This window comes from Ictalurus punctatus, chromosome 12, assembly GCF_001660625.3.
Source record: "Ictalurus punctatus breed USDA103 chromosome 12, Coco_2.0, whole genome shotgun sequence".
NCBI classification, from domain to species: Eukaryota; Metazoa; Chordata; class Actinopteri; order Siluriformes; family Ictaluridae; genus Ictalurus; species Ictalurus punctatus.
The window spans coordinates 24,713,461-24,730,713 of NC_030427.2; the positions used below are offsets into that span (position 1 = coordinate 24,713,461).

Consider the following 17,253-nt stretch of genomic DNA (forward strand, 5'->3'; position numbering starts at 1 on the left):
TGGTACTTTCTCTCTTTATTGTGGAGGTATTTATAACACATTACTAATTTACAGGTGAAGAAAGTCCAAAATACATATTGATACCTGTGGTGGCCAACTCTGGAATATAATTATTTCTGCTTTTCTTCTCAATCATGTCCTTTTTGAGTGTATTACCAGAATTTTAGTATTACTGATCATAGCATGAGTAATTTTTCCATCGCTTATTAAATATGAGTGTGAGGACTGAATAGTTATGGTACTTCAATAATACCAAGTTCTATCTCACTCAGTTCCACATTGCTGTTTGTTTGAAATATTACTGCTAGAGCCTGTTTCCTCAACACAATATACAAATCCATGCTTTATAATTCACTGTTCTCAGTCCATAACAAGGTTAAATCTGTACCCTACAAACCTATCCAGCATGTAATATTGAGAAAACATCTCTACTTCAGGTAAGGTTTGTATATCTTCTTCACACGGGCCAGCTCCCGTTCATCTGGCTCTATGTCACCGTACCACGCGTACCAAGGTTCCCCATGGGTGTAAGCAGGTGGGACAGGTGTGCGCCCCACTGCGCCATGGGAATTTGAGAAGTCCTCTCCAGAATAGTCTACAGAGGGTAACTGGGTGGGAATCAAGCCTAAAAGATAGAAGTGATCTTTTAAAAGCCACTTCAATACAACATGCAAATACTATTGTGTCAGATGTCTTTGTGTCTCACCATAGTCTCTTGCAGTTTCAATTGCCGTGTTAAGTAGTTTCTGCTGCTTCATGCATACACCTGAAGGGCATGAAAACAGCAGAGATGATGGATCTAAATGTAATTTACTGTAAGGTTGAGACCATAAAAGGAAAAATGTGTGGGATTACCAGTCCTAGTAGGATCGTACAGAATTCCTGTGTGAGGGCTTATGAACTGTTGCAACAGGTTAACGTTCTACAAAGACAAAGATTAGATTTTAAACCATTTTGTGGAGCATGTATACAATTTCAAAAAAGGCAAATCACACTGAGGGTATGTGTGCATGTACAAACCTGGTAGTGGATGATTATATTTGGATCACGGCAGATTGGACAGGGGTTCCCACATATCTTGTCTCCTCGCTGTTGCAACATAAAAACAAAAATGTCTGATAAGACTACAGACACCTCAATGAATTCCCCCAATGGCAATGAACAAAGCCTGTATTGAAACCTTAGAGGCCATTTTGCAACACAATACATTTTTACAGCAGAAGCAAATTTGACTTTTCTAAGGGATTATCATTAACATGTGTTCTTCAATTATGTCCAAAATGTACGGTATTTTGTAATAAAATTGAGTTGCGTTTTTTAATTTACAATTCATTCCTTGATCAATATGATCATTACACCCCCCCCCCCCCCCCCACCAAGAGTTTTCTACATTACCCACAATTCTGTTTGACAACCTGCTGATAGTGCCACCAGTGAGAATTATTATTTGCTTCATTTCTACATAAAGAGAGCAATGCAGCAGCACTTCAGTCCTTTTGCCTGTCCAGCTTTTGCACTTGCTCATCTGTACACTCTGCTTAAACAGATCAGCTTCAACTTTTATGCTAATAACAAATCAGCACCGTTGCACACAGCGCTTGCTTTAATGTCTTCGCCACTTCTCGGTTGGGTTTCTCATTGACATGATACTGGAAAATGGTGACTGAGAATGGAACAACAGAACCTGAACATTATCTTCTATGTTTGAGATAACTGATTTTTTTTTTTTCCCATCCTGACTGCCATTTTAACTGCAGTAACTGTTCCTCAGTGGCGTCAGCCCGGCAGACAATCTTCTGCAAACTTCTCCCAGGAATAATGCAAGTACAGCACCTATCAACAACTTGATATTGATGTTTTAGTTTGGAGTTTTCCTTTACGATGGTTATGGGGATTCCCACAGGGGAGTGTGTTAAAACAGTATTGGATAATAGTGTATTAAAGCAGTTACATACTATGCAGGTCTTCCTGGTCTTTTGGGGGGGAATACCACCTTTATGGTTCCGTCTGTAGTCAGCCCAAACTGGTCTGGATCCATAGCGGTCAATGTACTCTGAAGAGAGAACAAAATAAAAGCATTTATACTGAAAATGTACATATTATTTTACCAAAACAAGAACAACAGATTTCTCTGTACCTTCACTTTCCAGGTATTCCCATGGTGCATCTTTATAACGAGGATGTGACTCTAAAGCCTCAACTGCCCGAGCACTGACTCCATGACATGTCAGTTTAGCAGAATTAAAAAAGTGTCGCAGGACTGGAGTAACAAACAGGACCGTAACTCCATTGTGTATTGACTGAAATAAAAAAAAAAACAACAACACATTTTCTTATTAGTCCCAGCTGTCAAAACCCTTATTCGCTTGCTAGCTGACTTCTTTCACAGATTAATTAGTTACAATACGAACATTAACGCTACTACATACATCTTGCCTCAGGTATTGTAAGTGTTTATAAAAGGACAAAAACAAACCTGAGCTCGAAAAGTTTTTTGAAAAACAGCAGGAGAGACGCGACAAGCCGCTCTCACGATGCTATGTAAGGACGCCGCCATTTTGTCTTTATAAGAGAGGGAGGTTAAAGTTGAACACAAAGGAAGTAATGCTTTCCCTCGTAGACAGAAAGAGCTCGTTTATGTGGTGTATTGCTGTTTTTCATTTATTTTATTTATTTTCATTTTCTAGCTGTTGTTAACTCTTTTCATCTCTGTTTTAAAGATATGTATCGATTCAGTTTACAGGTTTTAACCAGTGGATACTGTAAAATGATTACTGTTTGGGATAAACACTATGAATGTAGGATAAAGCCTACTGTACAAAGATTTTTTTTTTTTAAATGATATCATCTTCAGCTGTAACTTGTTAATTTCTCTTTTTGAAATTCACTTCTGATTTATTTAATTTATTTCTTTTGGTCAAATCAATCTCCTCCTCTTCTTCTTCTTCTTCTTCTTCTTCTTCTTCTTCTTCTTTAAAGATTTTGTTTTGATCAATTGTTCCATAACTGTTAACTGTTCCATAACTAAACAGCTGGGGGGAAAATATTATTTTACTGTTTTCCCCCTGCTGACAAGGCAAAATGAGCAAGACAAGAAGAATTATTGCACCTATTGGTAGACAGACGGTTAATATCAACAAGCCCTATCCCCCGAGTGCTGAGTTCAGCCAATCAAACCCCATCTCGCTAGTCTGCAGATCAATGCGTTAAATGATAGAATAATCATTATGTGTCTGCGTGATGAGGGGATGTGTGACATTGTGTGGGTAGCACAGTTGCCAATGATTCTTCTGATATTATATATCAGAATATATCTTATTATACCGTTATTATCTCTCTCTCTCTCTCTCTCTCTCTCTCTCTCTCTCTCTCTATATATATATATATATATATATATATATATATATATATATATATATATATATATATACCCGTCAGTATATATCTTAGTTTTGAAGCTATGATCTAAGAAACACCAATATCTCTGCCGTCACAGAGGCGAAGTTCCTGGAACTTCTTATAAGAAATCGCTTCCATGTAATACTTCTCTCAATGTAATACATGCATTTCTAATATCATTGACTCCCTTCCATACAGACAGCAATACACAATGACTTCATAAAATTCTAATTGTAAATCATTGACTCCCTTCCATGGAGGCAGCAATACACAATGACGTCATAAAATTCTAATTCTAATTCTAATTCTAAATTCTTGATGATTCCAATAGTCAGTGGTAAGGCTGCATTGGTCTTTCTATCTGCACAATAAAGGGCAAACCGCCTGTGTGTCAACACTGAAAAGCTGAAAAGACTTGCGAAACCCAGCCAGGAGACACCAAATTGTCGTGGAAATTAGACAACACAAGCACACTCACCCTCTGAAGGTAAAAAGGTTTAGTACAGAAAGATGGTTAATACCGGATAGAATAAAGCAGGATAGAATAATGAGAGCGGTCTGAATCGCCTGTACTGAACCACTACTATTTATATGAAACGCAGGGCATGACAAACTTCTGTGTACCAATAAGAAGCAGTTCAAGACAGTTCAAACAGGCTTTGTTTTAGGGTCTTGGAAGATATGCAGTAGAACCTTAAACAGAAGGACATGTTTGTGTCTCTGTAAGCAGATAAACATTTTGTACTGATCTCAGTGACATGACATGGCCTTCTTAGGCGTTATCCTCAGATGAACATAAAAAGAACAAGAACAAAACTATTACAAAATGAATAAAAAATGAATAATTTCTCTCACATTACAATCAGCTAACCATTAACAACATTAACATTACTAGTCCTTATTGGTATTCACTAGACATAACATGCCACCAATAGAAGGCAAGAAATTACCAGTAGAGACCCATAGGGACCATTACTATTAAAACCAATACAATTCCTTAAAAAACACATTCTATGAGGGTTGAGGGTTTATATATATATATATATATTTTTTTTTTTTATGTATTTTTTTAGCAGGGTTGTATACACACAGTATCTCACAAAAGTGAGTACACCCCTCACATTTTTTGTAAATATTTGATTATATCTTTTCATGTGACAACACTGAAGAAATGACACTTTGCTTCAATATAAAGTAGTGAGTGTACAGCTTGTATAACAGTGTAAATTTGCTGTCCCCTCAGAATAACTCAACACACAGCCATTAATGTCTAAATCGCTGGCAACAAAAGTGAATACACCCCTAAGTAAAAATGTCCAAATTGGGCCCAAAGAGTCAATATTCTGTGTGGCCACCATTATTTTCCAGCACTGCCTTAAGCCCCTTGGACATGGAGTTCATCAGAGCTTCACAGGTTGCCACTGGAGTGCCCTTCCACTCCTCCATGATGACATCACAGAGCTGGTGGATGTTAGAGACCTTGTGCTCCTCCACCTTCTGTTTGAGGATGCCCCACAGATGCTCAATAGGGTTTAGGTCTGGAGACATGCTTGGCCAGTCCATCACCTTCACCCTCAATGAACTGTAGCTCCCCGGTGCCAGCAACATTCATGCAGCCCCAAACCATGACACTCCCACCACCATGCTTGACTGTAGGCTAGACACACTTGTCTTTGTACTCTTTACCTGGTTGCCGCCCCACACGCTTGACACCATCTGAACCAAATAAGTTTATCTTGGTGTCATCAGACTCAGGACATAGTTCCAGTAATCCATGTCCTTAGTCTGCTTGTCTTCAGCAAACTGTTTGCGGACTTTCTTGTGCATCATCTTTAGAAGAGGCTTCCTTCTGGGACGACAGCCATGGAGACCAATTTGATGCAGCCCTTAAACCTCTGCAGCAATGCTGACAGCACTCATACGTCTATTTCCCAAACACGACCTCTGGATATGACGCTGAGCACGTGCATTCAACTTCTTTGGTCAACCATGGTGAGGCCTGTTCTGAGTGGAACCTGTCCTGTTAAACCGCTGTATGGTCTTGGCCACCGTGCTGCAGCTCAGTGTCAGGGTCTTGGCAATCTTCTTATAGCCTAGGCCATCTTTATGTAGAGCAACAATTCTTTTTTGGGCCCAATTTGGACATTTTCACTTAGGGGTGTACTCACTTTTGTTGCCAGCGGTTTAGACATTAATGGCTGTGTGTTGAGTTATTTTGAGGGGACAGCAAATTCACACTGTTACACAAGCTGTACACTCACTACTTTACATTGTAGCAAAGTGTCATTTCTTCAGTGTTGTCACATGAAAAGTTATAATCAAATATTCACAAACGTGAGGGGTGTACTCACTTTTGCGAGATACTGTATATATATATATATATACATATATATATATATATGTATCTTATATATATATATATATGTGTGTGTGTGTATATATATATATATATATATACACACACACACACACACACACACACACATATATATATATATATATATATATATATATATATATATATATATATATATATATATATATATATATATATATATATTATATAAATACAAGCTGAAAAGCTTGTTTCCTGATATATACAATGGGGTCCAAGAGTCTGATACCACACTGAAAATATGTGTTTGGCTCTATGAAAACATTTACAAATATCAGGTCAATCTTAAACCTCAAAACTTTACAATCGTTGAAATGTAAAGATAAATGAATATTTATTTTTTTTGTCATGTTCCTTGATGATAAAATAACCCTGTTAACGGAATCGAAAGTATATAAGTTCACAAAAAGAGTAAATCTATTTTATGTCTTGGATTACAAATATTATTTTATTACAACTGGATTCTCATGTAACAAATGATCTAATATTTTTTTTATAGCTAGTCTTGTTTTCTATATGTAATTCCCTCTATTGTTTTCCTTTTACGTAAAGAAAAGTGGACGTGATTGGGGGTTGGGCTGTTGTCCTTCACGAACAAAAGGTCGTTTCGACGAGAGCGCCTGCGCCATAGCTCACAGGCCGAACTGCGCATGCTCGAACAGCCATCTGACGAAAAAATCGTCATCTGTATATAAACGCGGTCCCACCCTTCTAGATCATTCCTGGATTTGTCTGAGGTAAGTGTTCCTGTGGGGGAGGATTCTACAATTTTACAAACGCTATTTAATTATTACTTGCTAGTGTTTTTGGTCCTCGTTTTGTTTGGATTTTAATTGATAAGTGTGAACGATTTTTGATATTATTTCCCCCTCTTGTTAACGTCCATTATGTTTTTTTCCCCCTAACCGACGTTTGTTCATCTGCTTTGTTCCAGGTATCAAACGATCTCACTGAAGCTCTTGGCGTCGAGGATTTTTCCAACTGTGTGAAGATCAAAACCCCCCCAAAAAAGTTTTTTTCTACTCGAGTAACGGACATTTGACTTCTACTTTTTTGCTCCAGATTATTCAAGAAGGAAAAGCTAGCATTCTAGCCACATCATTCCCGCCCATTAAGTCATTTTAAGTCAAAATGATAGAGTCATGACAGTTTAAGCTGTCTAAAACTGTTCTGAAAATTGTTGCTGTTAAGCACAAAATATTATAGGTACCCGAGACGCAGAGGAGAATTATAAATAGTAAGTGTTTACTTTCAAACCAATTTGAATCGAAATTTAACGGTTAATCAGTTGCCTGTCTTGGAAATGATCAATTCTTAAAGTAGTTAGGAGAAAGCTGTGATAAAGCGAGTAAAGCTGGCTAGTTAGCGTATGAGCTCACACCGCAAAGATAGCAGCGGCTAAACGCCCTGTTTCTCTTTGTGTGTGTGAGACGGATTCATATTCTACTAATTACTGATTAAACATGTTTTTAAATAAGCTAGCGATCGCTTCTCATAAGCAATCTGTTCATAAAGATTGCCGCAGCATAAAGCAGGATGTAATTATTATTATTAACGTGCTTTTGAAAGGAGAGCTCATTGGGACATTCAACGCAATCTGTCCATAAAGATTGCACGATGACGACTGTGGATGTACAAGGGTTGAAATGTTCGATTATTGGCTTATCTTTAGTTAAATTTAGTAAAATAAACAATTAAAAAAAACGCATAAATGGAAGTCGGTTAGCTTTTAGTGGAAATTTTTTGTAACGCTGAGAAATGTCGAGGTTGTTTGTGTAGTCGTGTTTTGCTTTTAAAATGGCGGACGGGTTGTCCTTTGCTGAGATCCAACGCAATGGTGGCTTTGGCTTTGAGACCAGATGGTATTTGTTTGCTCGGGATTTTCTCGTGTTGTTCTAATCAGAGTCGGTCGGAATTCAATTTTTTTTTTACCATATATATATATATATATTTATATATATATTTTTATTATTTTTGGGAGTGGGGGTGCGAGTGTAAATAGTTTTCGGGGTTGTTTGGATATATTTCAAGATGGCGCTCGGGCTTCTTCACGAACGCGAAGCGGTTAACGGAAAAGGGGGCGGGGCTTAGCGCACGCGCTTGCTTCAGGGGGTGTAGAGCCGCACGCGCAGGATGACTCTGACAGATGGCGAGAGCCACAGTGGGGCTTCTGTAAATGACTCCCATTTTATATAACGCATCTGTTTTAACACAGCGCGGCTTGGGCATTGTCAAATCACCGGGTTTGTCATGCAGACTTATTGTGATTATTTATTTAAACAATATTGTGTTTTAAAAAAAACCCCAACAACAACAAAAAAAGGCATGAAGGAGTTCCATTGTGTACCACCCTGTGTAAGGTGATGTTTAAAAAGGCATTACACAGTCCGTGTGTGTGTGTGTACATTTTAATGTGTTTCTTTTCGAACTTGACAAGTTTATTCACTATATTTCTGATGCGATATTTCCGGCAGTCGTGTCCACTTGTTCATGAGGTAACTGCCAGCTTTGTTTACTGTGTGTAACAGTTGTGACATTTTCAGGAGTGTGTATTGTACCGTGTAACGGAGGTCGATACTGAATTCAGAGACTAAAAAAAACTTCAACAACACTTTTACGGGTAAGACACAACATGATTTCCTCACACGACTCACATTATGTTTGGTTACAAATGATTTTTGATAAGTTTATTTACATTTAAACAGAAATAAAAAATAAAATCCCAGGTAGCATTTTCGCCACTCGGGAAAAAAAAGAGCGTACATGCAATAGTACAAGCACATAAATATATATATATATATTCACTACACAAGTTGCATGCTGAAGTCTATCATCTTTACCTCATAGTTTTAGATATTCTTTTGCCGTTGTATAATCTGAAGCCCGGATAAAGTTTTTGGTATTGTACAGTCCAGAAGTAATGTGTGTGAGATCGGAGATCCTTTGGGTTCTGCTTTACACTGAGCGGCTGAAGGAGAGTTTTAAAGCCCGGCGACGCAGAGTGGGCGGGGCGAGAGCGTGTCGGTATCTCCGCCCATCTTCCCGCCTATTTAATAGAGTGCTTCCAAAAAAAAAAAAAGCCTGATTTCCTCATAGGCAGGTCTGCTGTAAGGTTACAACTCACTGGAGCAAACCAAGTGAAATACTCATGTAGACAGGGTTTTTTTTTTGTTCCTTTTTTTTTTTTGTAAATATCTTTTTGAACACATTGTCCTACACGGTTTGTAAACCATGATTTTCAATTCTTTTTAGTTCTGTATCATGTCTACAGAGCAGTAACATTTTGGTGGTGTTCCTCTTTATATATATATATATATATATATATATATATATATATATATAATTAAAATCAGTAATTTCTCTTTGATCTATTTGTAAACGGCCTCTATCGTCTGCATTGATTTTATTATTCAACAGTATTAACAATTTTGACAACTTGATGGCACCATAGTACACAAAGCAAGTTTTGATTAATTAATTAATTATCATCAGCATAGTGCAGCTTTTACATTTAAAACCCTGGAGTATTTACCTTTTTTTAAAAAAAAAAAAAAAAAAGTATGTTTATATAATTGTTGCATGAATATTAGTAATAAATGTATGTATGTCTAATTAAGGTATGTAAGGTAACGTATGTGTGTGTGTATATATAGTCTTAGTATTTAGGGCTGCAGGTTTTCTGTACAAGTGTGCCTCAGTGTTTATGTTGTAGAGAAAGTATTACACAATCCTGTTATCATGTGAGAGTTACATCTGTGGCTTGGTGGTTACCTTGAGCAGTTTTTACTGCCACCTGGAAAGGAGGTGTGTATTCTGGGTTGTACTGACATGTTTTCATTTCAGTTTTCTCTGTGACTGTGTTTTTGTTGGAGATATATATATATATACATATACATATATATATATATATATATATATATATATATATATATATATATATATATATATATATATATTTAAAATATATAATCCAAATGTGACAGATTTTCACAAAGTTTCTTGAAAGAGAGATACTTCAATATTTTGCTGTGCAATAGAAATCATTCACACAGCATCACAATGATCACAGGTGTAGTAAAACAGTTGACCAATAATAAAATTGCTGTTCAGTGTTTTAGCTTTTTGTACATTCTTCTCCAGTAGGTATTTTTATATATGTAATTTTCACTAACGCTTCTGTAACGAAAATGCAATTAAATAAATTCACACATGACTACCTGTTTAAAATTATAATCAAGTACACTGAAAGGGTTTTTTTTTTTTTTTTTTTTTTTTTTTTTTTTTTTTTAAAGTAGTTATCACAAAATGATCATGTCAGAAATCATGTATGTAGTCCCTTTTAAATATTTACATACACATCATAATAAGGAGAGCAGGTGGTTCATGTGTTAGAGGAAGGTTGTAATAATTCACTTATAAAGTTTACCCATGGTGAATATTGTAAGCCTGTCACGAACAATATTAATATAAAAGGATTTTAATTCCTACAAGACATTACCTCCCACCTAAAAGTCAATTACATACAGTTTATTTTGTTAATATGTGAGTAAATTTTTCACTATATACGTAAGCAGTGTTATATGCCAGAGACCAGGTCGAGGGAAATCATATCATCTGTCATGTTCATTATGCCTATACCTTTTTTCATATCACATAAGTTGCTCAGCTTTATCAATCCATGTTTTTAAATTGTCCAAGCATAGAGTTTGTGTCACTGAAGCTTTGTGTGTACTTCGCAAGCCATTCTTACATTCAAATGCCAGTGCTTTTATTTTAGAGCAGGCCCAGCCAGGTTCACGAACATACTTATGGAACGTTTCGTGCCGATTTTATGCCCCATGACCCGAGCTGTCTCATCAGTGCTTGTCATAGGTGCCTGATGGATCTGGGATCACGATTTGACTTTGCCCTGAGGTCTGTGGACGTGATGCAGTTGTACAGTCGAGCTCAACAAACAGCTCTTCGTGTAGCTCAACTTAATTAAAAACTTTTAAAGCGTTTGGGGTATGATGGAATAAGGATGCCACCAATTGGAATTTCCTGATAGGTTGTATCTATCATGTTGGCCTTTTTTTGGTGTGGCTTTTGTTTATAGCCCAGTAAAGCGTGTGTAGAGTTGATTTCAGCCCGTGTGTGGGGTATTTTGTGTTCCAATGAGCTCTCTAAATCTACTTTGACGAAACCATTTTTAATCTTTAGGGTTAGCTACAGCTGTGGTAATTCACTTACCGCACAGTCACTCTAGAGTAACAACCATTGTGTAACCTCAGACAGTATATAAGTGCCACTTATTCTCTTAATTCTTTCTATCTCTCTGCTCTGTCTGTTTGTGTAGGCTGTAATGGCAGTGGGCCCAGTGGACCCAAGGGAGGTATTGAAAGGAGTGGAGGCGCTACTGGGGAAGGATGGTGAGCTCCGAAGCCTGGAGGGTGTTGCCAAAGTATTCAGGTGAGACTTAAACACATATTGTACAAGAATTGGTGATCCCCATTTGATTGTTATTCTAATCTCATGATTTTTTAAAAACTTTTTTTTGTTGTTGTTTTTTCGCTGCAGTCTGATGAAGGCCTCTCATAAAATGGTCAGCAGGTGCATGTATCTAAATATCTTGCTGCAGACCAAATCACATGACATTCTTAATCGGTATGTATATATAGCCTATACAAGCTATAGAGTGCAACTTTGTTTTTTATGAGTCTGTCCAAACCTACAGTTATTCTGCTTTACAGATTTATCCGTGTTGGTGGCTATAAGTTGCTGAACTCTTGGTTGACTTATTCCAAGACTACCACCAATACCCCAATGCTGCAGCTCATTCTTCTCACTCTGCAGAAACTGCCTCTTACAGTGGACCATCTCAAACAGGTAGCTCTTTACTTCAAGCTCTTTGCCAGTGCTGTTTATATAAACACATATTTTTTGATGTTTTCTAATTATTATTATTATTTGTGGCTCTTTCTCATACTAGAACAACACGGCAAAGTTGGTTAAGCATCTGAGCAAGAGCGGGGAGACAGAAGGTAAGAGTCCAGTTGTGGTGTATTATTGTGGTGGTACTCTGATGTATACATGTAGATAAAACTTCAAGAGGAACATGTTGAGGAGCACATGTCTCCCGATGCCCTCTAATCTAATGGAACCCTGTTCGATACACAATGGACGATCTGTTGATACACATCTTAACACTTTTATTAAGATTCCTTCCTGTTTGCTCAGTCCTGCCTGTCGGGTTTGTTCTTTGCAGAGTTGAGAAAGCTCGCCTTGGTACTCGTGGAAGGTTGGATGGCCATCATCCGCTCTCAGAGTGTTTCCAGCGGCGCCTCGCCTAACGGTAACAAGTTCTTCTTTTTTTCTTTTATGTCATTCACATAGCAATTTCATCACCCTCTTGGGTTTCATTCTCACCCGCACAATTTGTCATAATACAAAAAAAAAATTTAGTCCACATTCCTTTATGTGGTGCTTCAACATTCATCACACTCTTAATGTGTATTTTTTTTTTTTTTTTTTTTTTTTTTTTTTTTTTTTTAGACAAGAAAAGAAAGAAGGAAGACGTTAAAGTGCGTCCAGAGGTGAAGGTTGTGGAGAAGGGGACAGAAGAGGAGAGGAAAAGAGAAAAGCCAAAGGCCCATGCGCCCAGTCATGCGAAGATTCGCTCCACAGGTCTGGTCCCCATCTTTATGATGTCACATTGGTTGATTTACAGCATGTTTATATTTTGTGGTCTTCTGAAATGTTAATATATGATCCTGGTTTTATTTTGCTCGTTCAGTGAGAAAGTCTAATGTAGTACGTTAATTGTTAATAGGATTTGTTGGATGTTTTTATAAGCGTTGCTCTTATGCTTCATCTGAACAGGTTTAGAGGTAGAAACTCCAACACCCATCCCTACAAAAAAGGTCCCTGTAGTCCCCCAGCTTGGAGACAAATACAACATCAAACCTGCCGTGCTTAAGAGGCCTAGGTAAGTTATGTTTAACAACCTGGTAATAATCTGCCTTGGCGTTTACACGCCTTGCGTTAAGTGAACGTGTTGCGTATTGCTGCCCTCTGCTGGTGAATGTTAACCTCGGTCATGTTGCTTCCTCCAGCTCTGGTTTATCAGACGCGCCACCTGTGGAGAAAAAATACAAGCCTCTTAACACCACGCCCAACTCGACCAAAGAAATCAAAGTCAAGCTCATTCCTGCACAACGTAAGCACCCTGTTTTGGCATTTTATGCACATAAAGATGTAATAATATAATTAAAAGATATTTTTTTTTACCTATTTATGAAGCTTGCCACTTTGTTGTAAAAATGTCTTACCATTCCATTAGCTATGGAGAGCCTGGGCTTTCTGGATGCACTTAACTCTGCTCCAGTGCCAGGAATCAAGATCAAGAAGAAGAAACCCAAGGCAGTGTCTCCTACCTCTAACAAGGTAGAGTCAGAAATAATTTTTATTATTATTGTTTTTATTTTTTAGCTGCTCTTCCGGAGGAATAAATAAACAGCGGCATTCATGTGTTCTCTTTTCTTCTGATTTTCCACAGCCATGTCCGTTTGAAAGCAAGCCCCAGTCATACTCGAGCTCGCAGACCAAGCCGTCTTCCCCCGAGGTTCCTGCGTCTCACACTCCTCCACATGAGCCCCAAGACCTGGAACAGCCAGGGACGCCTGTCCCCACCGAGGACCCTGAGGCTATGGACACTGGTGAGTTCACTCAGCCTCCACTGTGCACTATAGAGGACTATTACGCATGATTGTGAAGATGTTTCATGACTTACTAAATAAAAATCTCTTTGTGCTGTACGTGTGTACAGATAAGCCTAATGCGCTTTCAGAGCCACGCGGAGAGGAAGAGAGCCTCACAAAGAAAGGCAAGAAAAAGAAGAGCGTTCGCTGGGCCGAGGAAGAACAGCTCAAAGAATATTTTTACTTCGATCTGGACGAGACAGAGAGAGGTAAGGACGGACCCGTCTCACTCCTCAAACTCCGTCCACGCAGTTTCGAAGGTGATTGTAATATAATTCACATCGTTCGCTTCCTTCCCTCAGTAAACGTCAACAAGATTAAAGATTTCGGCGAAGCGGCCAAGCGGGAGCTGATGATGGACAGGCACACCTTCGAGATGGCCCGTCGACTTTCACACGACGCCATGGAAGAGCGGGTGCCCTGGACACCCCCGCGACCTTTGATCCTGTCAGGCTGTCTGGTCAGTCCAGGGTCCAGTAGCACTGAGAAGCTGACGCAGAGGGACAGAGAGATGGGCATCCTCCAGGAGATCTTCCTCAACAAGGAGAGGTGAGAGCATCTTATTCGCTTGAAAACAGATACATTGTCACATTCATTAACGTGTTCAAAGATATGTTTTTGGACATTTTAAATATCGCGTTTAAAGTCATTCTCCGCTTTTCATTTAGTGTCCCAGACAGCCCACACGAGCCGGACCCAGAGCCTTACGAGCCGATGCCACCACGTCTCATTCCTCTGGATGAGGTACACACCACCTCTATGCCTTCACCTTTACTCACACGCAGTCAGGGAATTTCTCTGGGGCAATATTGTGAGCTAGCAAACATTTTAGACATATTGATTTGTAAGTCCTCCACACTGGCTTATTTCCTTTCCTTCCTCTGTCTCTTTGACGATCCAGGACTGCACGACGGTGGAGGACAGCTACACGGAAACCGCTGACACTGCTGTATCGTGTCCACCCCCCACAGCCCAGGAGGGGTCCAAGCTGCCCCCTGTCCTCGCAAATCTCATGGTCAGCCTGAACAGCAGCAAATGCAGTCCGCAAGCTCCGAGCAACACACCACCTCCCAACAATTCCTCTGTGAACGTCCAAGAACTCCTCAGCTCCATCATGGTGCGTTTTTTTTTTTAAAATTTTTTTTTATTTATTTATTTTTTTTTAGCCCCTCCCCCTGAGCGTCCTCTCCTCCTTCCCCAACTGCCTTCCTCTTTGTCCAGGGGCTAATTTGATGTGCGTGTGTGTGTTGTTTTTTTTTTTTTTAGGGTGCTCAGGGGTCTAACCAGTCAGCAGAGGACCTCATTAAGCAGCCTGATTTCTCTGACAAGATCAAACAGCTTTTGGGATCTCTTCAGCAGAACCAGAATCAGAACCAGAACCAGCAGGGCAGCGCTCCACCTAGTAAGCAGTTCAAAGTTGCTTTTATAGTGTGTGTGTGTGTGTGTGTGTGTGTGTGTATAAACAGTAGACACATTAGATTAAAACATGCCGGAGTGTGAAACAGTGTCGTTATTGTCGTTATTACAGTGTCGAATGCAGGTCTTCTCGGCCACGGTCCCGGCATGAACATGAACAACAACATGAACATGCCGATGCCCATGAACGGCAGTTACCCACCGAACAAGCCGCCCGGCGGGCCTCATTTCAGTCACCCGCCCCCTCCTCACGGGCACGGACCACCACCCTTTGGCGGAGGAGGGCCGCGCATGATGGGTCCTCCACCCGGACCTCAGGGTAGAGGAGGGGACAACGGAAACTACTGGGGAGACGACTCTATACGGGGAGGACCACACCGGGGCGGCCATTTCCACCGTGGGAGAGGAAGAGGAGGAGACCAAGGGTTCAGAGGACGGGGAGGACGAGGAGGACCACGCGGAGGACACAACAACATGGGTGGTAAGATCATATTTAGTGTTTTTATTGAGTTTAAGTTGAGTTTTTGGTTATTTGCGAGCTTAATCATTTCTTTTTGTCTTCTTTCTGATCAGACATGTCCAAAAGACCTGTGTGTCGGCATTTCATGATGAAAGGGAACTGCAGATATGAAAACAACTGTGCTTTCTACCACCCGGGTGTGAATGGTCCTCCTCTACCTCCCCAGCATGGGCATTAACTTCACCCCAAGGAGGCAGACTCTCCTTGAATCCCAACACTCACACTGGATGTGGTCCTGCCACTCACCTTCACTAGAGGGCAGTAGAGCACATTTTGAAGAATTTTTTTCCCCCATTTGATTCCTGTTCAGTGTTTACAGCTGCCAGATCAGAGACTGCGACGTCCGGACCCCCGAGCATTTCTCCCCCCTCGTCTCTCGCTCTCTCTATGGAAATTAATGCTTATAAATGACTTCATCATAAGAACAAGCTAAAGCCTGCAGTGATGGATAGACTTCCTGTGTAAATGCAAAAACTCAGTGTTACGATCACTTCAATATATTTTTGTGGTCATACGTACGACACCGATTTAAAAGTACGGAAGAATGTGCCACTCTTCGATGACCACTATTGCAGCTTACTTTTGATTTACACTGTTATATACGTTGTGTTCGCTTTGGGTGTTACCCATGATTTATTTTTTTTATTTTTTTTTACTTTGAGACTATGAATTTGGTTCAGCACTACAGAACCTTTTGAAGTGTGAATGTGTTCCCGTTAGTATGTGTTTTTGTTTTAAATTGTAGAACGGAGGGGAAATGTACTGTTTTGCCGTTTAAGCAGGTTACGGTTACAGAAACCGTCTCTCTGTTATCACCTGTGGTATATAACCACGCATTCTAGCACCTCCATTTTTATTCCAAAGTCCGTTGGGTGAACAGCTTTACCTTCAGCTGCCTGGCTGATATGAAGCTGGATTCTCACTCACACATGCGCGTGCACACACACACACACACACACACACACACTCATAATAATGTGTCCTAGATTGCTATTAATGCTTGAACTTGTGTAAAAAGGGGGGAAAAAGACAATCAGGACAATTAGGGTGTTATCGTTTCATTCAGTCTGTGCATCCGTGCAGTCACACTCTCAAGTCATGGTCACGTATATCCTCATACAGCAGTGCTGAACTGAGCCTAAGGCTCTGAACCACTCTCTGGGCCAACGCTAGTGTTTTCTGTGAAAACAGTGGCCTTTGTGTCTCTTGTGGGACTACATAGTTTTTCTTTCCTTTTTTTTTTTCCCTCTCTCCTGTTTTTATTTTTTGTAAAAATCAATTTTTTTTCACCTCTATCCGAACGAGGTTTTGTTTGTGTTCTAGAGGTATGTGTGTCTGAGTTACAGTTGCAAAGACACATTTATAAGTATATAAAATCTGTAAAGGTTTTTTTTTCTACATGTACTAATAAATGTTCTAAAAATAAATTCTAGTTTCGAGCAATATCAATCACAATAATTTATTTATGTAGCGACTTTCATACAGAAAATGCAGCTCAAAGTGCTTCACAATTATAAAGAGAGGAAAAGAATACGTTCTATAACTAAATTTAAACCGAGGAAGGTTAATGTTGTAGGGAAAATATAAAGAAGGAAAATAAACAACCTATAAAATGAGAGAATTTTCATTTTACAGGTTGTTTTTATTTTCCTTCTTAATATTTTCCCTACAATATAAATATAAAAGTTAACGATATAAAATGTGTTCTTCACGCTCCCTTTAGATTGGTCAGGTAATAAATGATTAATGTTCTGTAAAAGCACAACCAATTCATTTCAATGTGCTAA

General features: G+C 39.3%; 2 protein-coding genes across 4 annotated transcripts; one reads left to right on the top strand and one right to left on the bottom strand.

The window, feature by feature from the left end:
- Positions 1-2: 2 nt before the first annotated feature.
- mrps18b (mitochondrial ribosomal protein S18B) lies at positions 3-2,927 on the bottom strand. The gene is made up of 7 exons (XM_017481316.3): positions 2,477-2,927; positions 2,138-2,300; positions 1,956-2,053; positions 1,021-1,089; positions 856-922; positions 707-766; positions 3-625 (listed from the first exon to the last, which is right to left on the bottom strand). The coding sequence occupies exons 1-7, from the start codon at positions 2,555-2,557 to the stop codon at positions 429-431; spliced, it is 735 nt and encodes a 244-aa protein (XP_017336805.1). The 5' UTR covers positions 2,558-2,927; the 3' UTR covers positions 3-428.
- Positions 2,928-6,448: 3,521 nt separating this feature from the next.
- Positions 6,449-16,893, top strand: ppp1r10 (protein phosphatase 1, regulatory subunit 10). 3 transcript variants are annotated; one of them, XM_053684060.1, is made up of 20 exons: positions 6,449-6,531; positions 6,729-7,031; positions 8,338-8,414; positions 11,130-11,242; positions 11,351-11,437; positions 11,524-11,659; positions 11,763-11,814; positions 12,039-12,125; positions 12,326-12,457; positions 12,653-12,758; positions 12,886-12,989; positions 13,113-13,216; positions 13,329-13,488; positions 13,599-13,739; positions 13,833-14,079; positions 14,199-14,274; positions 14,432-14,647; positions 14,797-14,932; positions 15,059-15,427; positions 15,520-16,893. In XM_053684060.1, exons 4-20 carry the CDS (start codon positions 11,136-11,138, stop codon positions 15,642-15,644), a joined length of 2,385 nt encoding a protein of 794 aa, XP_053540035.1. In that variant the 5' UTR covers positions 6,449-6,531; positions 6,729-7,031; positions 8,338-8,414; positions 11,130-11,135; the 3' UTR covers positions 15,645-16,893. The 3 variants fall into 3 exon arrangements, with proteins under 3 accessions (XP_053540035.1, XP_053540034.1, XP_053540033.1); XM_053684059.1 differs by having other exon boundaries at positions 6,729-8,414; XM_053684058.1 differs by lacking the exon at positions 8,338-8,414 and having other exon boundaries at positions 6,450-6,531.
- Positions 16,894-17,253: the final 360 nt, after the last annotated feature.

What these genes read in the sequence shown, in the direction of transcription:
- mrps18b (XM_017481316.3), bottom strand. Translation starts at nt 2,557, where the DNA reads ATGGCGGCGTCCTTACATAGCATCGTGAGAGCGGCTTGTCGCGTCTCT. An exon ending in AAAAAACTTTTCGAGCTCAG is followed by an intron (nt 2,301 to 2,476) that starts GTTTGTTTTTGT and finishes TTTTTATTTCAG; the next exon opens with TCAATACACAATGGAGTTAC. An exon ending in AGACCAGGAAGACCTGCATA is followed by an intron (nt 1,090 to 1,955) that starts GTATGTAACTGC and finishes ATGTTGCAACAG; the next exon opens with CGAGGAGACAAGATATGTGG.
- ppp1r10 (XM_053684059.1), top strand. Translation starts at nt 11,136, where the DNA reads ATGGCAGTGGGCCCAGTGGACCCAAGGGAGGTATTGAAAGGAGTGGAG. An exon ending in TGCGAAGATTCGCTCCACAG is followed by an intron (nt 12,458 to 12,652) that starts GTCTGGTCCCCA and finishes TCATCTGAACAG; the next exon opens with GTTTAGAGGTAGAAACTCCA. An exon ending in AGGACACAACAACATGGGTG is followed by an intron (nt 15,428 to 15,519) that starts GTAAGATCATAT and finishes CTTTCTGATCAG; the next exon opens with ACATGTCCAAAAGACCTGTG.